At 49.5% G+C, this 23,736-nt stretch overlaps 1 protein-coding gene across 1 annotated transcript in view; it reads left to right on the forward strand.

The window, feature by feature from the left end:
• HIP1R (huntingtin interacting protein 1 related) overlaps positions 1 to 23,736 on the forward strand; it is a 74,399-nt gene that overhangs the window by 25,286 nt on the left and 25,377 nt on the right. The window contains exons 2-8 of the mRNA XM_069081744.1: positions 7,856 to 7,919; positions 9,669 to 9,811; positions 10,008 to 10,064; positions 14,967 to 15,047; positions 18,229 to 18,305; positions 20,087 to 20,148; positions 22,418 to 22,558. Coding sequence (XP_068937845.1) covers positions 7,856 to 7,919; positions 9,669 to 9,811; positions 10,008 to 10,064; positions 14,967 to 15,047; positions 18,229 to 18,305; positions 20,087 to 20,148; positions 22,418 to 22,558 — 625 coding nt within the window. The remainder of the gene's footprint in view (positions 1 to 7,855; positions 7,920 to 9,668; positions 9,812 to 10,007; positions 10,065 to 14,966; positions 15,048 to 18,228; positions 18,306 to 20,086; positions 20,149 to 22,417; positions 22,559 to 23,736) is intronic.

Raw genomic sequence — 23,736 nt, forward strand, 5'->3', positions numbered from 1 at the left:
CTCTCTCTCTCTCTCTCTCCCCCCCTCTCCCCTCCCCCTCTCTCTCTCCCTTTCCCTCTCTCTTCACAAGACACAGGGCTGAACTGGGTCCTGTTCTCTTCCTCCCAGTGAGGGTGACCCTAGAAAAGCAGGGAAAGGTGGAAGGGGTCCCACTAGTTCTCAGCTCCCCACCCTTCCTTAGGCAGCCACCCAGAGTGTCCCTTGTCATCTTCCCTCCCCCCCCCTCCCCCCATCACTCTCTCTAACTGACTGGCCAGATTTTCTCTAAAGGCAGAAGGAAATCCTGCTCTGAAGTGACCTGGGATGGAGGAAGGAGGGAGGAGATGCCTGTTGCTTCTCATTGGCTGGAGATGAGCTGATTTCTGATAAAGCCTCAGGTCACAGCAGTCCAGTGTCGCTGGCTCAGATGTCCTGGGGAAGGCCAGGTGGCCCCACGTGACCGAGGCCCCAGGACCAAGGCGAGGCTGGACGCAACAGCTTCCTCCTCTGCCCATCTTTGGCAAATGCTCTAAGACCAGGTCAGCTTCTGAACTCAGATCCCTTTAGGGTTGGAAGCTACCATTGGGACCGTCTGGTCAAGGGCCGCCATTTTACACATGAGGATATGATAAGACCAATGGGCCACAGAGCTGGGAGTTTCCCGGCTTTGGAGCTAGGCAGGGTGGGGGGATCTTGGGAGCTGTCTAACACTCCCACCACCCCACCTTAGAGGTGAGGAAAGCAAGGGACAGAGAGCTCTATGGACTTGAGCCATCTAGGAATCCATGTTTAGGATTCGAACCCAGATGCTCTGAGTCTAACGCTCTCCCACAACGATGCTAGTTTGCATTTTGTCCGCTCACAGTTGCATGGAACTTTGCGTTGATTATTTTATTTGATTTCTGTTTATTTAGAATTATTCAGTTTTACACACTCCTCATTACTGTTCTGCGAGGCGGGTAGTGTAGATTTTATCGTTGCCCTTATTCAGATGAGAGCAAAACCCAGGTGGTGAAAGCGCGCCTTGTCTCCTCCATTAGCCTGGGAGCTCCTCCAGGCCAGGGACTGACATTGTGCCTTTCCTCATTTCTCCAGACCTTAGTGGCGTCTGGCATACAGTAGGCACTTAATAAATGCTTATTAACTCTTGTAAATAGCCCGAGACCTCACTCGGTAGGGTTCGAACTCGCACCCAGGCCTTTTTGGCTTCGTGTTGAGGGTCCTTTCAGCTGTAGCTCGCTGGCATTGTGGTTCAGTGGGAAGAACGGTGGCCTTAGAGTCAGAATACTCGAGTTTGAATCTCGCCTTGGATGCTTTCCACTTCTGTCACCTTCAGACTTTCATGGACCTCAGTTTTCTCTTCTGTAAAGTGAGGAATTGGGACTGGATGGCCTCCGAGGGCCCTTCTGGCTCCCCTCCCACTTCCGTCACTTAGGAACTCTTTCCTTTGGGTCTGGAGTCCAAGGGTCAGGGAGCCAGGGTGAAGGTCACCAGAGCTCGGCTGTGCCGCCATGTTGGTGAGGTGAGAAGGAGCCATTGCAGACAGCAGAGTGGGTTTAGACAGGAGGAAGCCGACCACTGGGACGGGCTGCCAAGGGAGGCTGGGAAAGCGACCTTCAGACCGGAGAGACGGCCACTGATGCAGCCTGAGCCATTGCTGTGACGTGGTAGCTGGGAAAGCTGGTGCTCCCTGGGGCTGTGGTGGGAGGGTCCTGGTGGCCAGGCCCGGGATGGCGACAGCTCCATGGTCCTCTGCCTGGGTCCGACCACACTGGGGGCATCGCAGCCAGCTCTGAGCGTCCAGGGAAGTCACCATGGCTGGCTGGGGGCCTTCAGACTGTGGTTAATGAGGACAGTATAACGTCTCGCATTTATGCACGCTCGCTGTGTGCTAGGCGCTGTTCTAAGCTCTTTACAATTATTATTTCATTTGATCCTTGCAACAGCCATGCAAGGTGGGCACTGTCATTATCCCCATTTTACAGATGAGGAAAGGGGGGCAGACAGAGGTTGTGACTTGCCCAGGTCACACAGCTCATGTCTGAGGTGGCTGCCCAAGACTGGTTTAGAGGAGAATTAGGAAAGGCTTGACAATAGGTCTTTCAATGTATTCAGAGGGCTGTCACAGGAATGAAGGGATTGAGGTGTTCTGTCTGCTTGTACAGTTTGCTTTCGGGAGGGCCTTTCTGATGAGAGCTCTCCCGCCTCGGAGGGAGCGGGCTTCCTCTCTCTGGAGGTCTTCGAGCAAAGGTTGGATGGTCACTTGTCAGAGCAGATGGGGTTCCCATGGCGATGGTGGGAACACAAGGTGAGATCCCTTCCCAGTCTGAGCTATTCTATTTAGAGTCAGCCCTCCCCACAGGGCAGGATGGGTGGAGGGTTGGACCAGGACTTCTTAAGAAAAGGATTTGTTCTGTAAAACTTGAACTTAGTCAAAGACCTCACCCCAGGACCTAGAAGGCCACATGTGACCTGAAGGCTGCAGGTCCAGGGATATAAAAGCTGAAATGAAACTAGTTCTTGCCCTCAAGGAGCTTACATTCAGTTGGAAGAGAGGTGTGTATATATACGTATTTTCCAAATAAAAACAAAATGATAGCTACTGATGGGACCTATCTGTGTCTGGCTAGTATTTTGTTAACTAAAACCTGTTCTGTGTTTGCTATCTTGTAAGCCCAAGTGCTCGTGAGGGAGCTGAGGTTACTGCTTGTGGGGAAGTTCCAGGATTCATGGTGAGCCAGGCCAGAGTGATGAGGGAGGTAAGGGCTACATCCTAGGAGGACCACATTCCCAAGTTCCCAGGGTTACCTTGGGGTGAGGATGAGAAATCTCCAAAGCAGCTCAGATCCTTCAAGTCACATTGGAATTCAGTCCTCCAGTTAGATGAGAGCCCCCCATTTCAGTATTTGGGACTGAAAAGACCAGAGCATCCCGATGTTTTGAGATGACCCAGGGAGAAGCTGGCATCCCCTGAGGCTCAGTGCCCAGTGGTGCCCTGGGGGGAGAGAAGAGCGAGGCTTCCAGTAATTTATACAGTTGAGTTACAGCCTCAGATCTCAGAATCTAAATGAGTCAGGGGCACAATGGGGGCCTGTGTGAAAGGAGGTCAGTGACTGGGAGCTGGTGGTGGGAGGGCCTGGGCAGAGCAGGCTGCGCTGTGGTCAGCTGAGGGCTTGGCCATGTGGCCCGGAGAAATAGGAGAATGGCATGGGAAGAGCCTCAGATGGGGGGGGGGGGGGCGCGTCCAAAGGACCTGCTAGTCCTGGCTCTGCCACTCACCATTTGGGTGACCTCAGGCACGTGGCTTAAGCTCTCGAGACCTTGTTTTCCCTTTCTGTAAAAGGACGACCTCAAACTCCAGATCGGTGACTCCTCTCCCTCCCTCCATCCTGCATGGTTCTGCGTCTTCCATGTAGGTCTCCGGGTTGGTTCTGAAACCGGGAAAGTCTCGGACTCCTCCCATGGTACTTCTCTCCTTAGAAGAATCACTAACATTGCATCCATTATCTCATTTGATTTTCACAGCAGCTCTGTAGGGCAGGAACCATGGGCATCAGTGTGCCCATTTTACATGTGAGGACACTGCAGCTCACAGAAAGTGCAGAGACTTACTTGCCCTTTGTCATTCAGCTAGCAAATGTCAGAAGAGGGATTTGAACTCAAGTCTCTGCTGATTCCAAACAGCCATCTTCCTACTGGACTACACTGTCATTTAGAGGGAGGTGTAGAGGGCCCCTGTAAAAAGTCTGGGAAAATTGGCAGAGACTGGGTGGTGGTGCCCATCAGGAGGCAGGGGGTGGGAGTAATATCCGTGGTCAGAGCTTCAGGAAAACCAGTTTGGCAGCTGGTAGAGGATGGGCTGAAGAGGTGGAGGTGGGGAGGGGGCTTTAGAAGTGGCCTGGGTGAAGAGGGGCTGGACAGAGGGATCCGTGTGAGCAGGGACGGGACTCGGCAGCTGGTGGTCATGGGAGGGTATGTGTGGCTCCATAGGGTGGCGTGCGCCTTGCTGGGAAGGCCCTTGTCCCCATCATCCATCATCCACTGGGCTGCCGCCAAGACCACATTAGATCAAGTCTACCAGGCCATTCCATTTTCTAAAAAATTCTGCCACACTCTTGGATAGAGGAGTAAGATGGATAGACGTCTTTGTGTTTTCCACTAGCTTGTGAATTGGCGCTGGGTACAAATCTTACCCTATCCACCCTTCCAACCGCACCCCTCCCTCAACCTTTTCCCCATTGCAAAGAATGGAGTAGGGGCAAGGCCTAGGACTTGGGGTCTTCCTGCTTTCCTGGCCCACACTGGCCATGTGTACAACTGTACAACCAAAACTCCTCTTTCTCTGCATCCCTCCCTCCTCCCCCTCACCACAGCCATCACCCCATCCTTCTGAATCAGCTGTGGTGAATGCAGGCCGTCCATCCAAACTGTGCTTCCCCTTCCTGGGAGCCGGGGGTTGTCTCTGCAGGGGTGTTTGATGCTTGCCCCGGACACACAGAACACACCCGGCCTTGGTCTGCTCTGACAGACCCTCCTGAGCTTTGCAGATTCACGGGGGAGGGCAAGTCCCATCCCCTCTTGGGTCTTTGTAAAATGGAAGTTATTAGACTCCACACCTGTGGTCCTAAAGCTTCTCATCAGTCTGGGCCTCAGTGTCCTCATCTTTAAAATGAAAAGATTGCACCCATTAGAATGTCCTCTGAGGTCCTGGGAAGCTTTCATTCCCAAGCTGGTCTCCTCTGGCTCTTGGATGCTTTTAGCTTTCGAGAGAAGGAGGGCGCTAAGGACTTTTCAGGGATAGCCCCCTCATTGTGCAGAAGGGAAACTGAGGCCTGTGAAGGTGATTGACCCAGGGTTGCACAGTGTCTGAGGTGGGATTTGAACTCAGATCTTCAGGACTCCAAATTCAGTGCTCCATCTGCTACACTGTGCTGACCTAGTCAATACACATTTATTCACAAACAAGACCATTTTCTCTGGCTGTCCCCCATGCCTGGCATGCTCTCCCTCCTCCTCTCCTCCTGCTGGCCTCCCTGGCTTCCCACCTCCTCCGGGAAGCCTTCCCTGCCCCTCTGTTAATGATCTGTGGATTGTGGTACTTACTGGCTTGGTGCCTCACCCATTAGACTATGAGCTCCTTGAGGGCAGGCGCTGACTTGTGCCTCTTTTTGTATCCCAGGCAAGCAGTCTAGCACTAGGCACGTAGTAGGTCCTCAAGAAATATTTACCGATTGGCCGGCTGACTGGCTGAGTGACATTACCTAGAATCGAGTGTCCTTGTTTTAGCTTGCCTCTGGAAGTTCTTCCACAGCTCAGTTCAGAAAGCATGTAAGCACCTACTGTGTGCTAGCGTAATGGGAATGTAAATTTAAAGATCTTCCCTGCCCCTAGGCTAAAGTGCACCTGGAGCCTGGGGAGGGAGGCTTGTTTTTCAATAAATACTTTTTGATTGGCCAGTGGCTCCAAAAGGTTGTTACATTCTCTGAGCCAGGAGGCTATATAAGCCCTGATGTGAGGCTTTGTTTTGGGGCTCACTTTGAGAAGTGTTCTGTGATTTGATATGGATTCTGGGAAGCCGTTGTCCAGATGCCCCCAGCTTTGAAAAACCCAGATGTTGATTTGGTATGGATGTAATGGCTGGACAGTTTGGAAAGCTGTCTACTTGATCTGTTTCTGTCTTGATAATTCTGCCTGTATACTTTGAAGTTCAGGGTACTGACCTTTTTCCCCTGAACAAGGTAAAGGATATATGTCTGACTGATTAAAGTAAACTTGTTAACCCATTTTGAGTTGCTTTCCTTTATCAAAGCAGATCCAAGAACCTGTATTGGCAGCAAACCCTGAGGATGCTTGGGGTGCTTGCCGCTACAGCTAGGGATGGAGAAGGGAGGAGAGAGGCTTAGGTCTGGGAAGCCAGTGAGGAGTCTGGGAGGCTGGAGGATGGTGGTGTCATCAGAGAGGGGGAGAGAACGGCTTCTGTCCCATGCAGGCCGAGTTTGAGATGTCCCAGAGGCATCTGAGGCTCTGGTCTCTGGTCGAGCTGCAGGCATTTGACAGTGGCCAGGTGCTGAGCCCCAGGAATAAAAGTAGTGAGCATGTCTGGCTCAGAAGGGAGCCGTCAGGAAGAACTCACCCGGCAGAGAGGGGCGGCCGGAGGCTGGGGATGCTTCAGGACCTGGCGGGGAAGTTTGGAGTCAGGAGATAAGTGAAAGAGGAAGGTCAGGACTGGACACCGAGCTCTGGGGCTGTTGGCTTCTAGATGGTAACTGAGCCCATGGGAGTCAGTGAGGTCACCAGGTGAGGGCACACCTAAGGAAAAGAGCGGGGCCCGGCATAGAGCCTTGCTGGCTTGGATGGAGGCAGAAATGGGGGCAGAGTGCTTTACAATGATTGTCTCATTTGATCCTTCTTGCAACCCTAAGAGGTAGGTGCTGTTATAATCCCCATTAAGGGAACTGAGGCAGATAGAGGTAAAGTGACTTACCTAGGGTCACATAACTCCTAAGTGTCCAGGCCCAGTGCTGCCTCATGGTAAGACCTCTTGTCACAGCTGCCATCAGGTGATGATTTTTTAGCCACAACCGCTCTCAAATTGATCTTATCTTCCTGACTCCAGGCCCAATTCTCTATGCACTATGGTGCCATCCAACTGTCCTAATTCACTCTAAATTCTCTTTCCACTCAAAATCCTATCATCCTCTTGATGACAAAGACTTTTTCCAACCCCAAAACTTAACCGGGAGAGAAATTGTGAGAGACTAGCTGTAACCTAGCTGTGTGACCTTGGCCGAGTCACTTCTCAAACGACAAGCAACCCATCTCCATTGGTGTCCTCTGTCTCAGTCACCAGTCAGGTCCAAAAGAGAAAGCTTAGAGCTGGCTTTTCAGCCTCCGGTTCTTTGTGGTGCTGGTGCTTTGTGGTATTTCCCTCCCTCCTCTGAGGCTGGTAGAAGCAGAATTTGTGGTTTTTCTCTTGTTGGGGTGAGACACATGGGGCCTGGGGATGGTTTGGTTTCCTGGGAGGTCTGTAGCCATCCAGGCAAGTGGTTACGGGGGTGATGAAGAGGAAGGAGCACCAGCTGTGAGCTCTTAGAGGCTGGGTGGAGAGGTGGCTTTGCCCAGTGGTGGGGACCAGTTATCACTGGGGTGTGACACTAAACCATCTGTTTGAAAAGAAACAGCAACAAAGCTGACTCCCTCCCTTCCTGGGGGGAGGGGGGAGAAGAAGGGAATCCTTGTCTCAAGTGTTTGGGGAGAGTAGGATGTGTGAGCTCGAGGGTGTTTCTTATTCATCAGTAGCTCCTGGTTTTTCCAGTAGTTTCTGGAGTTGAGTGAGTGTGTGTGTGTGTGTGCTTCTGTCTGTCTGTCTCTGTCTTTGTATCAGGAAGGGCATTGGGGAGGAGGAAAGAGAGCAGAGAATGAACACATTGACATTTTTAGGCAGAGAGACTGCACCAGAATCCATTTATCCAAAATATTCCTATTTCCTTCCTTCCATCTCCGTCTGTACTCTGATGTGGAAGGAATTTAATTTCTTTTCTCAGCTTTGAGCTTGATTCCTTTTGTAGGCAGATTAGGAGGCATGGTAACATGGATGAGCATTGGCCTCTGGGTCCAAATCCTGTCTCAGACACTTACTAGCTGTGTGACCCTGAGCTCTTAATCTCTCTTAACCTCAGTTTTGTTGTGTTTTTTTTTTTTAATTTTTAAAATGGTGATAATGATAGGACCTCCCTCCCAGGGTCAGTGTGAGGATCAAACAAGATAAAGCATATAGAATGCTTGTAAACCTTTTAGAAATCTCCATTATAAATGATGATGGGAGAAATGGCCATCCTGGACAGGTGTCTGACCTCTGCTGTTCTCTCTTTCATAGGCGATCAGCATCAGCAAAGCCATCAACACCCAGGAAGCCCCAGTGAAGGAAAAGCATGCACGCCGTATCCTTCTCAGAATCTGGATCCCTTGGGGAAGAGGGTAGGGCTGGGGGGAAAGGAGAGAATGACACCGTGCTTCCTTGGGATGAATGAAAGCACACCCCTCAGGAAATCCATTCTTTCTGCAGTTGGGCGAGGTTTTCATTTATTGAGACCTGGGGCCGAGGCAGGCATGGTTTTCCCTGCTTTCTGACTCAGCCCTGAGCATCCCGGGGCAGTCTGTAGTCTCAGCTTTCCGCTGAACTTGCTTCTGCCCTCCCCTTGGGGAGTTAATAGGAGTGTGTGATTTAGATCTGGAAGAGACAGAAGTAGTCTCTCTAGTCAAGCTAGCTCATTGAACAAATGAGGAAACTGAGGCCTGGGGGATTAAGGCCTAGGGACCTTAGAGGCCACCCAGTCCAACCCCTTCATTTTATAGTAGAGAGCAACGAAGGGATTTACCCAAGATGTAGCAATAACCTCCTGAGGAAACTGAGATCCAGAGAAGCAGACTTACCCAAGGTCACACAGCTAGTATATGTCTCAGAGGTGGGATTTGAATCCAGGCCTTCTGCCTCCATACCCAGCTCTCTGCCTTTTGCCACCACAGGTAGTCAGGGGCAGAGCTTGGCCTCAGATTCAGGGCCTCTGACCCTGAATCCTTTGCCCCAGACTCCAGCCTTACAGACCCATGATGCTTTCTTGTTGAAGGAAGAATGTAGGAAAGGAACAGTGGGAAACAGTTGTAGATCTGCAGTCACTGACCCTGGGTTCCAGTCGTCCTTTTGGTACTTATGAGCTGTGAGACCTTGGGCAAGTCACTTACTCAGTCAACAAATATGTATAAAGTCTCTTCTATGTTCTAGGCTTTATGCCAGGAGCTAGGGACACAAATATGAATAATGGGGACAGCTAGGTGGTGCAGTGAATAGAGCACTGACCCTGTAGTCAAGAGGACCTGAGTTCCAGCCTCAGACACTTAACACTTACTAGCCATGTGACCTTGGGCAAGTCACTTAATTCTAATTGCCCTGCCTTCCCCCCTCCAAAAAGCAAATAAATAAATAAACAAATATGAATAATGAAACCATTACTACCCTTGAGGAACTTACATTCTAATAGGGGATCTGACAAACACATATAATAAAAAATTAATAAAAAAAACAAATACAAACGAAGTGGAAGAAAAACATTTATTAAGCTCCTACTGTGTGCCAGGCACTGTGTTAAGTGTTTTGCAAATGTTTGGTTTGATCCTCACAACGGCCCTGGGAGGTAGGTGCTATTTGTTATCCCCATTTTACAGATAAGGAAACTGAGGCAAAAGAGGTTAAGTGACTTGCCCAGGATCATACAGCTAGTAAGTGTCTGAGGCTGGATTTGAACTAGGATCTTCCTGACTCTAGGCCCAGTGTCCTATCTACCCAGTCACACAGCCTACATACAGCTGAGTCAGGAAGAGCCCTGGCAGTGGGGAATTAGGGAAGGCTCCATGTACAAGCTGGTATTTGGGCTACCCCCAGGGGCTTGGACCGGAGACCCCTTTAGGTGCCTTCAGGTCTAAATCTATGGTTTTACTACCTTCCTGCCTGTGGACAAAGGGAGGGAGGGAGAATGGGGAGATGGTGACTTGCAGCCTTTGATAGTAAACACACCGGAGCTGTTTGGCCCACCTCCCCCCACCAAAAAAAGGTTAATTCACCCAGAACCCCCTTATTAAGTACCCTCTGCACGGCCAAATCCCTCCCTGCATTGACCTTGACCTCTGAGAAGGCATCATCTTGGGCACCCACCATGAGAAGGGGGCCTTCACCTTCTGGTCCTACGCCATCGGCCTGCCCCTCCCCAGCAGCCCTGTCCTCAGCTGGAAGTTCTGCCATGTTCTCCACAAAGTGCTTCGGGATGGACACCCCAATGTGAGTAGAGCTCCCCGCCCTCCCCTGTCATTCCAGAGACCCTGGGGGGCTTCACTCCCCCACACTCTGACTAAGGCCCATGGGTCTGGGGCAGCAATGGTGCCCCCACCGGCCCCTGGGGCCAAGATCGCGGGCCGTCCTCCACAGTGGCCACCACACAGAGAGCCTGACCCCTCCTTCTTCCCCTCTGTTCTAGGTCCTCCATGACTGCCAAAGGTATCGGAGCAACATTCGGGAGATTGGAGATCTCTGGGTAAGTGTCCAGAACCAGCCTGGAGTGGGGAGCTTAGCAGAAGGCGGGTCTGTTGGCCCCCTTCCCTCTCTGCCTCCCATCATGGTTTTCAGTGGCCAGTTACTGCCTCAGTGCGACTTTTGGTCCCACGCAGAGAAGCTAGAACCCTGGACTTGGAGTCAGGAAGATCGCGTTCTACTCTTGTGTCAGATACTTCCTGCCAGTGTAACCCTGGCCAAGTCACCTCATTTTCCCTCAGTTTTCTCATCTGTGAAATGGGGATAATGAAACCCTGAAATACCTCCCCATGAAAGGTGTGATGAAGTTCACATAAGATTAAGCCTTTGTCAAACCACCAAACGCTATTGAGGCGTCCTGGCTGAGGAGAGGGCGAGGGGGTTGGAGTCAGAAAACCTGAGTTCAAATCCCCCCTCCAACACGTAGTCACTATGGGATTCTGGAAAAGGCATGGCACCTGTTTGAAGTTTCTTCATCTGTAAAAATAAATATAATAGATATTGGCTTTAAAGCACTCTGAAGACCTTAGGGCTCTATGTATATGTCAGCTGGTTGGGTTTGGGTTTTTTTTTTCATCCAAATCTGCAATTTCATCAGTGCTGGGTCATAGGATTATAATTCATAGTTTTGGATTTTTAAGTGGGCCTTGAAGGCCGTACAAGGACAAAAATGCAAGAGCCCCTGCTCCCGAGGAGCTCATATTCTAGCAGGGAAACCCTTCTCTCTCAGGACCCTCCCTCCCCAGGGACAGCTGTCAAAGACTCAACTTTTCCAGTACTAACTAGTTTGTAATAATCACATTAATAATAGCTGCATTTATACAGCACCTTTAGGTTTCCAATAAACCTTACAAATATTCTCCCATTTGACCCTCATTTCAACCCTGGGAAGTTAGGTGCTTTTATTATCCCCATTTTACAGTTGAGGAAACTGAGGCAGATAGTGGTTAAGTGACTTGTTCAGGGTCACACAGCTAGTGAACATTTGAGGCTGTATTTGAACTCAGGTCTTTCTTCCTTGAAGCCCATCCATTGTGCCACCTAGCTGCAGTTAAGTGACTTACCCAGGGTCATGTAGCCAGTACGTATCTGAGGTGGGACTTGAACCCAGGTCGTGTCCGCTGTGCTAATATGTCACTATAATGACAAATACTTCCTGTGAAGCTTTATCTAGATTCTCTTTGCTTAGGATTCACATGCATAATCAGTATCAAATTGGGGGGAGAGAGAGAGAATTGGGAACTTGTCCTTTTTTAAAAAAGAATGTTTAGGGGCGGCTAGGTTGCTCAGTGAATAGAGCACCAGCCCTGAAGTTGGGAGGGCCTGAGTTCACATCTGGACTCAAGACATTTAACACTTACTAGCCATGTGACCTTGGGCAAGTCACTTAACCCCAATTGCCCTGCCTTTCCCCCTCCAAAGAAAAGTAAAAAAGAACGTTTAAATGTTTTTCGAAAAAGAATGTTAAGTTTTTTTTACAATTGGGGAATATTTAACAAAATAAAAATGTACTTAAAAAGGGGGAAAAACCATTACATTTGCTGTTATTCATGAATGCAACAAGCATTTCCTTTTCCTGTTTGATATCTTTTCTCTTTACATCATCTTCATTTCTGAATTTATTCTTTCCCATCTCATGTCCAGCAAACTGTCTGTTGGAAAAAAGAATTAAAAAGAAATAATAGCTAGCCCTTACACGATGCTTACTATGCCCTGGGCACTGAGCTAAGTAAGTGTTTTACAATTATGACCTCATTTGATTCTTGCAAAAACCCTGGGAAGGTAGGTGATATTATTATCCACATTTTACAGATGGGCAAACTGAGGCTGGCAGAGGTTCCATGACTTGCCTACGGTCACATAGCTAGTAAGGGTCTAAGGTCAGATCTGCCTGATTTCGGCCCAATGCTCTGTTCCTGCACCAGCCCACCCTCTCCCCAAAAAGCAGTTCAGCAAACAATGTAAAACATTAGTCAGGCCCCTCGGTAGGTGCAATGGGCCACCAGTTTTCTGTAAAAATCAGCTGCCCTTTTTTTTTGGCCCCTTTGGATATGTCTGATTCCTCTGTTTTGGAGAACCGGCCCCTGTATCCATAGTGGGTTTTCTGTCCCATTCCAATACCTGGATTCCTGGTCCCTTCTAAGCCCTGGAGGAAGGGCAGGCTCCTGAGTGAAGAAGAGACCTTTTTTCCTAACTCCAGCTGGCACAGAAGTAGAAGTCAGAGGACCTGAGTTCGATTCCCCCCTCTGATATCCCCTGTTCTAAGGCCCCTCCTGGCCCTGACATTCCCTAGGCCTCATCTTTCTCATCTGTAAAATGAAGAGGGCCTCCAGGGCCGCTTTGGTCTGCAGATCAGTGCTCCTGCCGTGAGATGGACTGTGTTGGCTCATCCTGGGAATAGATGATGGAGCAGTGGGACAGTGAGCTATGGTTTCAGATGGGAGGGTCCCCTGAGGGAGGGCTTAGCCTGCTGGAATGGAGCCAGCTAGCCAGGGTGTGCCTTCCTTGATGCCCTTCAGAAGAACAAAGACACAGTGCTGAAGGGCCAGGGCCTGTGCTGGGGCCTGAGCCTGGGGAGCCGCCCAGAACCAAGGGGCCTGGGATGAGAGCCCCGTGGTTTGGGGCACACATGTGGGCCTGTGTCTGTGCGTCAGCAGTCAGCCAAGAAGAGTCTGCCCACTAGCATTCTTAGGAAGGAGGCCCACGCTGAGCTGGCCCATCGCCCGGAGGGAGGCACTCTCTTCTCCCACGTGTTTCTGGGGTGAAACTGGTGATGGGCCGCTAAAGGGGAGGAGGAGAGCCCTGGCAGAGAGCGGGCTGGGTTATTGGGGGGAAGGACTCTCATGATCTAGAGCTCAGAAAGACCTGAGAGCACGTCAGGGCTGGGAGGGGCCTCAGAACAGGGGATGTCAGGTCTGGGAGGGGCCTCAGAATAGGGGATGTCGGGTCTGGGAGGGGACTCAGAACAGGGGATGTCAGGGCTAGGAGGGGTCTTAGAACAGTAAATATATAAATATATATATGTAGAAAATAGAGCTTTGCAAGACACTAATTGGGAAAGGAAGGCATATTTTAATGGGTAAATAATGCCTTGTATTTTGATGAAAAATTTTTGGCCTTGAGGACCCACTGAAAGGGTCTTGGGCACACCCAGGGTTTCTCAGACCACACTTGGAGAATGGCTTGATCTAGTCCAATCCCTTTGTTGTACAGATGTAGAAACTGAGGCAGAGAGAAGAGAAGGGGTTTGCCCTGGGTGCCAGGATCACAAGAGCTCCAAGGAAGAAGGGGCTTCTGAGGCCTCTTCTTCAGCCCAGGCCCCCACCAATGAATATGTCCAGTGAGGGCAGGACAAGGGCCTCTGGAGGCAGCCCCTGCTCAGAGGGGAGGGGGTCGGCTATGAGGCAAGCCCTGGGCCATCTGACAGGGCTGCACCACCAGCACAGGGATTACGAGGTCTTTTGGCTGCTTCTGTTCCACTGGCTCTGACTCAGGCTCCCAGTTTATAAATTGGCCTCATAAGACACGATGTTGTCTTCCCATCCCCTGCTGTTCATGGCTGGGTAAACTCATTCTGGTTCCGGTGACTTCATTGTTTTCTTTTTAAACATATGTGTTGATATAGGCCACATGACTTCGTAGGCCCAGTCAGCCTGGAAACTGGGCAGTCCTGGGTTCAGGTCTTGCCTCCAACACCTCACAGCCATGAGATCCTGGCCAAATCTGGGTGCCTCGGTGGCCGTTGCCCAGGCCTGCAAGGCCCCTCCCCTCTCCCTGCCTCCTGGCCTCCTGGCTTCCTTCAGCAAGAAGCTTTTCTGAGGCCTCCTCTCAGGGAGTGCCTTCCCTTTGAGGTGACCACTGATTTCTTCTGGGCGTGGCTTGTTAGCCCCCCATTAGATTGGGAGCACCTGGAAATAGCGTTCGGCTCTTGGTTCAAGGGGACTGGGCTTTTTGCCTTCTCTGTATCCCTGGTACTTCTCACAGAGCCTGGCACAGAGGAGGCCCCTAATAAATGCTTACAGACTCAGTGGCTTAAACAGCTCTCCAAGATTCTGAGGTACATAGAGAGTTCTCACTGGGAGTTCCCATACCAGTGAAATCATAGGGCCAGTCCTTTTCCTCTCTTTCTCTCTCCCTCTCTCTTTCCTTCCTTTCCTTCTTCCTTCCTTTCTCTCTCCTTCCTTTCCTTCCTCTCTCCCTTCATTTCTTTCCTTTTTTCTTTCTCTCTTTTTCTCTTCCTTCCTTCTTTCTTTTTGTCTTTCCCTCTCCTTTCTCCCTCCCTTCCTCCTTTCCTTCCTCTCTCTCTCTTTCTCTTTCTTCTTTCCCTCCCTTCTTGCCTTTCTTCTGTCTTTCTTTTTCTCTTCCTTCTTCCCTTTTCCCGTTCCCTCCTTCCTGCCTTCCTGAATCTATCCTCCCTTCTATTTACATAGATACATATATACGTATACATATATGTCTGATCTATGACTTGTGTGCACACACATTTGTGTATGTTGAATGTGTACACATGTACATACTTTGTTTTTCCATGTCACTGCCCAAATCACTCACAGACACACATGCACACGTGTGTGCCCCATAGAGCCCCCCCTTTAAGTAGAAGTACAGCTAAATAAAGCAAGCCAGTCATCCAGTGGCCTGGAGAGTCCGGCAGTGTATGCCGCGTTCTGCCCCCTTGTTCCACCACCTCTCTGGGGAGAGGAGGCAGGCTTGCTCCCCGTGTAGATCGGGCCCTCCCAGGGCCATGTTCTTGCACGTTCTTGCAGTCATTGTGTGGATTATTTCTCCCAGCATCAGCTGATCCAAGTCTTCACAGGGTTTCTCCCACTTCCTCGAATTTGTGAGTTCTTCCAGCACTCTGTTGTTACACCATTTGTCCAGCTGCTCTTATATTTCCTCTTGGCAGGGTCACCTACATGACCGCTATGGACACCTCGTGACCATTTACACCAAACTTCTACTGACCAAGATCTCTTTCCATCTCAAGGTAATTGTCTCAGGAATCTGGGGAGCCAGGAGGGAGGGGTCCTGCCAGGGGCTTCCTTGGTCTGGCCACATTTGGAGCCTTCTGGCTGGTGTCACCTTTGACCCCACCCTGTGCCCAACAACGTCATCATCCCTCCCTCTGCCCAACCACATCCTCCAGTTAGATATTGACAAAGGGATGTCAAGAAACCAGCGGCATCATGAAACTGGACAGATGCCTTGGTCCACTCTTCCCCTTAAAATGCCACCTTACTGCTGGTTGGGGAAGAGTGATTGAGCCCATTCCCCAGTATCCAGGCAGGCTCAGGGGCTGGGGCAGGAAACATGCACTTATTGAAGGACCTACTGTGTGCCAGCACCATGCTAAGTGCTTCACAAGTGTGATCTCATTTGGACCTCATGACGTCCTCAGAGGACGCTGCTACCATTATTCCTATTTTAGAGGTTAAGAAACTGAGTCTGAAAGAACATAAGTGAGGGGCGGCCAGGTGGCTCAGCAAGTAAGCGCACCAGCTCCAGTGTCGGGATGACCTGGGGATCAAATCCGGGCTCAGATACTTAGGACCACACCCAGAAATAACTGGCTGTGTAACCTTGAGCAAGTTACTTAACCCCGATTGCTTTAAAAAAAGAAAGAAAGAAAGAACATAAGTGTCTTGCCGAGGAACAAACAGTTATTAAGTGTCTGAGGCTGGATTGGAATGCAGGTCTTTCCAAGTGTTGGACTCCAGCACGACCCAGGTTCAGATACCGCTCAGACCTTGCTCTCTGTGTGTCCTTGGCCAAGTCACTTGCTTCAGCTCCCCCATCTGTGAAATGAGAGGCTCAAAATCTGCCGTCCTGTTCTATGGGACTCTAAGCTCTCTGAGAAGCATTGCATAATTTTTCAGTTTCATTTCCCTAGTCCCTCACATGAAGCTAAGTTGTTTCTTTGCTTCTCAAGCCTTAAAAATGGTTTTTTATTGGTAAATTTGTTTCAGCACATTATGGAAACCCCCACTGTACTTCTAATTGATGTCCCCTCTGCCCCCACACTGTCCCTGATAAGTAAAACAACATTAGATTGGTAAGTGCCTGAAGCCAAAGTTGTAACAAAGGTGAGACAGCTGAGGCTTTTCTCTCGGCACTGAAATTTAAAGGGCATGAATAGTTCTTGCATTCCTCTGATAGTCCAGAAATAATTGAGCCGTTAGCAAGAATGATTCCTCTTACCTTCCCTGCTCCTCCCTGCTGCCATTATGGTGGGCTTCCCATAGCAGCATCCTGGGGGCCTGGGCTCTGCACCAGGGAGGCTGGTGTCCCAGGATCCCGGTCTGCACCTCTGCTAGGCCTTGTGTCTCAAGGTTTTTCCTCTGCCCCAATGAAATTTGTTTAAAAATGTTGATTTCATGCTATTTGGGCCAGACCTATTTTTCATCTTCTTGCTAGCCTCAGCTCCACAGTCTGCCTTACCTTTGAGGACCCTTCTGTTTGTCTGAGGAACAGGAAGATGTGTGCTTTTTAAGTTAGCACAGATGTGGCCCAGTGTTTTAATGCTATTTAAAGTTGTCTTCCAATCCAACCCAGCAAGCACATGTTAAACATCTGCCAAATGTTCAAGAGTTCAGATTTGGTCTCAGACACTTCCTCACAGTGTGACCTTGGGCAAGTCACTTAACCCTGTTTGCCTCTGTTTCCTTATCTGTCAAATGAGCTGGAGAAGAAAATGGGAAATCATTTCAGTGTCTTTGCCAAGAAAACCACCAGCAGAGGCATGAAGAGTCAAATGTGGCTGAAATGACTGAACAAAAATGTGAGCCCAAGATAAGAGATAAATAAGAGAAAGACAAAGACAAAAATGAAACTTAAAAATTAACAACATAAATAAAATAAAAATAATAGCATGTTATTCATTTATATAATTCTAATAATTTAGTCAACCAATAAACTTTGAGCTTGGGAGATACAATGCACATTTTTTTTGCTTTTTTTTGGAGGGGGAAAGGTAGGGCAGTTGGGGTTAAGTGACTTGCCCAAGGTCACATGGCTAGTTTTTTGTGTTAAGTGTCTGAGGTCAGATTTTAACTCGGGTCCTCCTGACTCCAGGGCTGGTTCTCTATTCACTGCGCCACCTAGCCGCCACTACGATGCACATATTTAATCATTTATTAGGCACCTACTGTGTGCCAAACACTGGATTAGGACCTGGAGATACAAATACAAAGAATGAAACATTCCTTGCTTTCAAGGAGTTTACATTCTTTATTTACATACATCTGGCAGGTCACTTCATCAGTAAGCACCTACTGTATGCCAGTTCCTGATAGGCACTGGAAATACATAGACAGCCATGAAACAGTCTCTACTCTCAAGCTGCTTTGCAGATATCTGCATTTACATTATTATTTTTCCTGTGCCTGCATGGAATTGTTTAAAAATGTTGATTTGCGGGTGGATTTCACACTGCTTGGACTAGACCCATTTTGCCAGCCTGGGTGAGAGATGGCCAAGAATTATAAATGTGTGTGTGTTTTTTTTCTCTACTTGGTTCACCTTGTATCAGTAAATATTTGTTGGGTTTAATTTGTTATAGTTAAGAACCTACTCTTGGCTTTAGAATCTGGACATCCTTCCTGGACTTTATCTGGCCTTCCTGGTCAGTATGCACTTTCTTCCCAAGTCTGATTGGCCTTGGGAGCTCACACAGTCTTCTATCCTGCTGGAGCTGCCCAAGAGGCGGATGAGATGTGGGACAGAGCCAGGGAATGTGGGGCAGAGGAGCAGCCAAGAGGCTTCTGAGTCACAGCCTGATCTCTCTCTCTCTCTCTGTCTCTCTGTCTCTGTCTCTGTCTCTGTCTCTCTCTGTCTCTCTCTTGTCTCTCTCTGTCTCTCTCTGTCTCTCTCTGTCTCTCTCTCTCTCTCTCTGTCTCTCTCTCTCTCTCTCTCTCTCTCCCTCTCTCCCTCTCTCTCTCCCTCTATCTCCCCCACTCTGTCTCTCTATCTCTCCCTCTCTCTTTCTCTGTGCCCGTTTGTCTGTCTCTCTCCCTCTCCCTTCTTCCCTCCCTCTCCTGCTCCTTCTCTCTCTCCTCTCCTCCTCTTTCTGTCTTTCCCCCTCTCTTCTCTCCCTCCCTCCTCTCTTTCCTCCTCTTTCTCTCTCTCTTCTCTTTCTCTCTTTCCTCTCTCCCCACCCCCTCTCTTGACAGCATCCACAATTCCCACCAGGCCTGGAGGTGACTGATGAAGTATTGGAAAAAGCAGCTGGGACAGATGTCAACAACATGTGAGTGCTCTGAGGGTTCTGGGCTTGGCCACCAAGGGTGAGGCCAAGGGCCTGGCGCAGGGCTGGGGCGGGGGGGCGGGGTTCCTTTGGGAGCACAGCCTCTGAGACAGAAGGAAGTGATGATGGACTCCTCAGTCATCCAGACATATTTATGGGCCCGCTCATTCGCCTCCCAAAATGCTTTGCTTCCCCCGGGTGCCTCCCTCAGAGCGGTTTCCACAGGCTCCTTCAGCCTTGTCATGACCTACCACACACAGGTGCTGGCCAGTGATGCATCTAAATGAAAGGGGAAGAAGTTGAGCCTGCTGCCCTGGCCAGCTCCTTGGCCCCAGGCCGGCTCACACCTTTAACTCCAAATCCAGTACTCGGTGCACTGTGCTAGGCTGCTTCACACTTAGGAGACACACACTCAGACACACATGCACACTCATGCACACATATATACATTCACGTACACTCACACTCACAAACACACATGCACACTCATGCACACATACATACATTCACACAAACACACATGCATATTCATGCACACATACACTCACGCACACTCACAAACACATGCACACTCATGCATACATACATTCATTCACACACATGCACACTCATGCACACATACATACATTCACACACATGCATATTCATGCACATATACACTCACGCACACTCACAAACACACACTCATGCACACATACATTCACGCACACACACATGCACACACTCCCATGTATACTCATGCACGCACACATACACACAGTCTTCTCTCTTCTTGCTCTCTCTTTGTCTCCTGTCTCTTGTAAACTCGGTTGTGAGGTTTTAAAAAAATGTTTTATTAATCTCTTTTGTTTTTACATAACAAATCATTTCCAAATCACTCTGTCTACAGTGAGCTTTCCTTTTTTACATGGTAAAAATATGTTATGGTGGAAATAACAGAATGGATTTGGAATGAGGACCTGAGTTCAAATCTTGCCTCTGATGCTGACTGCCCTTGTGGACTTGGCCAAATCACTCAAGCTCCTGAGGCCTCGTTTTCCTCATATAAAATAATGGGGTTGGAACAGATAGCCTTTGGGGACCCCCTGGGGTCTCTAGAGGAGGCCTGCACAACCTACAGCCTGATAAAGGATTTTGGGCAACCTGCGAAAAATGTAGAAGATGTAAAACAGGCCTGCACAGCATGCTGCCTGCGGCCACTTTGGTGGACTGCACGCAGCCTGCCGGCCATATGTTGTGCAGGCCTGCTCTGGAGCTATGATCCTGTGCAAAGTCAGTCAACCAGGGTACACAGCATTCTGTATCCATGGGCCCCACCCCTCCCATCAAAAAGAGGGAAAGCATATCTTCTCTGGAGATAAGGCTGGTCGTTGCAGAGGCCTCGATTTTTTCAGCAAACAATGTAAATTTCCACCATAGTTGTTACGAGGCCTTATATTGGCCAAGAGAAGGGTGTGTGTATGTGTGTGTGTGTGTGTGTGTGTGTGTGTGTGTGTGTGTGTGTGTGTCCTAAGTGTGAAGCAGCCTAGCATGGTACACAGAGTACTGGCCCTGGGTTGAAATCTCAGCTCTGCCACATGATGCCTGATTGACTCTGGACAAACGTGGCCCTTTCTGGGCCTCAGTTTCCACGTCTGTAAAATGACAGAATTGGCCCAGGTGACCCCCAGGGTCCCTTCCTCTGCTACGCCTCAGAGCCCACGACCCCTGCAGCCACTACTAGGCTGTGCCACTGCAGGCCTAGCCCCTTCCAACCCTGTTCTCAGCTGTCTCTTGGCTTCTAGCTTCCAGCTCACCGTGGAGATGTTTGATTATATGGACTGTGAGCTGAAACTCTCGGAATCAGGTGAGCCCTCCCGGGAAAGGAAGGTGATCCAGGGTCTGGGTGGAGTTTCCCAGATTCCCAGAGTTGAGATGGGGGTGGAGAGTGGGCAGAGAAGAAGGAGGGCGTGTGACCAGCCCTGTTAGCTTCCAAGCCAGTGTGTATCTGAGGCCCAGGTAAAGGAGGACAGCCTCCCTGCCTCTCACAGCAGGTAGGACAGATTCCCATGAAGGTGGTTCACTAGGCCACATTCCCAGGATGCCACCCTCTGCTGTACTCTTCCTCTCAGACTAGGACAGAAAAATGCAGGTCACTCCCCCAGGCCCCAGCCAAGCAAGTAAGCCAGGGAACCTTGATGCTGGCCAGCTGCCTGCCATGGCGGTCAGAGGCCTAGACTCGGGAGACAGGAAGGCCTGGAATGGGATTCTGACTTAGCAGTGTGACCCCAGGCCAGCCTCAGTTTTCTCATCTGTACAGTGGGGATAATGATAGCCCCTACCACACAGCATTGTGAGGTTCACACTTAAGTAGCTGTATCCTGCCTCAGACACTCAGCTGTGTGACCCTGGCCAAGTGACAGCCTCTCTGTGCCGCACTTTTCTCATCCATAAAATGGGGATAATAATAACCTGCCTCCCAGGACCAAATGAGAAAACTTATATAAAGTGCTCCATAAACCTTAAAACTCTATATAAATTATATTATTTTCCATTATTCTATTATTATTTCTATTATTCTTTTATTTCCATTGAGGTAATGCATATTTATTTAAAAAAAAGATACTATTCAGTTCCCCCACAACCGCATTTGAACATAATCCCATTCCATAAAGACCAAGAAAGGAAAGAAAGAGAGAAAGGCTGGGGGAGTTTGTTGGATCACTCCCTTCCCCTATCCCTCGTGGGAGGAATCCTGCATAACTAGGTTCAGACTTTCCCAGGCCGAGGGGCAGGAGCAGGTACCCTGGCAGGAAGCTCCCCTGGTTTTACTGGCCTGGGAGAGAGAGTCATCGGGCTTTTTTAGGTGGCAACTTTGTGGTGACTCGGTTTTGTTTTAAAAATTAAGGGCAAGGGTGGACGGGGGGAAGGAGACCTGTGAAGGGACATTTGTAGGAGCTGGAGAGGAGAAGAGTGTCCGGCTGGCTCTGCCATAGACCTTGGAAGTGGGGCCTGGAATAGAATCCTGAGGGTTAGGAGGGACCCCTGAGGCCATCTCATCCCGCCCAGTCTGACTGGGAATGCCCCCTGCAGCATTCCTGATGAGCCAGTCTCTGCTTGAAGACCTTCACTGAGGGAAGCCCACACCCCCAGTCAGCCCTTTGGGAAGCCTCTGACTGCTGGCAAGTTGGTCCTTACTGATCCTAAATCTCCAGCACTTGGTGCAATGCCTGGGTACACAGTAGGCCCTTTTAATAGACGTTTATTGATTGATCATTCAGTTTGCTCCTAAGTCTGTTCTCTCGAGCCAAGCAAAGTTAGTCTAATCCTTCTTTCCCTGCCTCTTCTTGGCTCCCAAGGATGACCTAAGTTCCCTAGAGAATATTGGCAGGGACAGATCACCCTTTATGTCAGACCTGGTTAGACTTGCCCAGATTATCGCAGGTCACTCAGAGGCATCCGTCCCAACCAGTCTCTGACCAGGGCATTGTGGAAAGAATGCAGAAAACTTGGGTTTGAATACCAGTGCTGCTTTTGGGAAAATCACCCGACCTCTCTGGGTCTCAGTTCCCTCTTTTATAAATGGAGAGGGCTGGTCTAATGGCCTCAAAGGGCCCTTCCAGCTCCAAACCTGTGATCTTGTGTTTGTCAGTCATGGGGGGATGTGTCCCCCTACTGCAGAATCATCCCCTGGGACAGGAAGCTGAACACAAGCGGTGCAGGGATGGACCTTTAGTGTTGGTGTAACCTTGGGCGTCTAGCAAGGTGGAGGGAGACTCCCACCCCTCCTTTCCTGGGCTACTCTGGTTCTCCAAAGACTTTAAACTCTGGTAGCAGTCAGGCGTCTAGAGAGGAGGGCTGCACTGGGGACCCAAGTGTCCCCATGCACTCCCCTTTGATACCTTGTAGATAGCCTAAAAGGGGCCCCTAAACCCTGAGGTGCACTGGGCTTGGAGTTGGGAAAACCTGGGTTCAAATTCTATTTATTACCTGTGTGACTTTGGACAAGTCACTAAACTTCCCTGGGCCTCAGTTTCCTCACCTGTAAAATGAGGGCATCGGGCTAGGTGAGGTCCCCACTGACTGTGGCTGTAATCCCTCCCCCATCTTCTTACCAAGGCTTTCTCCCTTGGCAGTCTTTCGACAACTCAACACAGCCATTGCCGTGTCTCAGATGGCATCGGGCCAGTGCCGTCTGGCCCCCCTCATCCAGGTGATCCAGGACTGCAGCCACCTCTACCACTACACGGTCAAGCTCATGTTCAAGCTTCATTCCTGTGAGTCCTTCTCTCCTGCCTTTCAGCCTCCCATCCCCACCAGGGGGCCATGCCTTGAAGTCCCCAGGGGTTTGCCATCCATACAAGCTGCGGGTCTCTAGAGGAGCTTGGCCCAGGGTTGCATGGGAGCCTTCTAGGATGGATGGATGTCTTGGGCAAGGTGGCTCCTGCCAGCCTCCTTTATCCATTTCCTACTTTGTAAATAACCCTATGTATGCTTCTTTGCCCACAAAGCCATCAGTGTGAGCTCACGAATTCCAGGCTCATTTTTAATGCCTTGATTTCAATATTATTAATGACCTTATTAATATTAACACCTTAATAACTTAATTTTAATATTAACCCAAGCCAGGCATTTATTTTTTCTTAATAAATATAATTTTCTTAATTACACAATGCATTCCAAAGACATCTGGGAATTAGGCGTGACTCATCTACTATTTTTATTTACTCGCCTCACCTCTGTCTTCCATTATCACAGATAATTAATTAATTAATGATTTGTTGGATGGATGAATAACTGAGAATTGACTGTTAAGTTCATATCAGTTCAGCAAATGTTCACCGAACACCTCCTGTGTGGGAGGCAGTAAAAAGGAATGATGGCCTGAATCAGACCAGACCCAGCTTTAAGGCCTTCCTCAGAACATAGCTGCTATGTGGCCTCTGGAACCATGCCTTCCTCTTAGAATTGTGATGCTCAAAGGAGAGAGGGAAGCTAGGCAGTGCAGTGCACAGAGCACCAGGCCTGGAGTCAGGAAGACTTATCTTCCTGAGTTCAAAGGCAGCCTCAGATACTTACTAGCTGTGGGACCCTGGACAAGTCATTTAATTCTGTTTGCCTCAGTTTCCCCATCTGTGAAAGGACCTAGGGAAAGAAATGGCAAGACACTTCTGTGTCTTTGCCAAGAAAACCCCCAAGGGATTGACTGAAAGTCAGACAGAACTGAACAAGGAAGCAGAGAGAGCTTATGTGAAGCATTCTACAAACTTTAAAGCATTATAGACATGTAGTTGTTGTTGGCCCACCTGCCTGGCCAGTAGGGCGAGTGGGATTTTTTCCAGATGACAACCAAGTTATTACCATTTGCCAGGCCCCAAGCTGGTCATTGGGTGTATAGGGACAGGCCGGACACAGTCCCTGGCCCTCCGAGTTGGGCTGTGGTCATCATCTCCCC

The sequence above is a fragment of the Petaurus breviceps genome, unplaced genomic scaffold, assembly GCF_028583685.1.
Source record: "Petaurus breviceps papuanus isolate PSGF00001 unplaced genomic scaffold, PetGlider_PUasm1.0 99, whole genome shotgun sequence".
Taxonomy (NCBI): domain Eukaryota; kingdom Metazoa; phylum Chordata; class Mammalia; order Diprotodontia; family Petauridae; genus Petaurus; species Petaurus breviceps.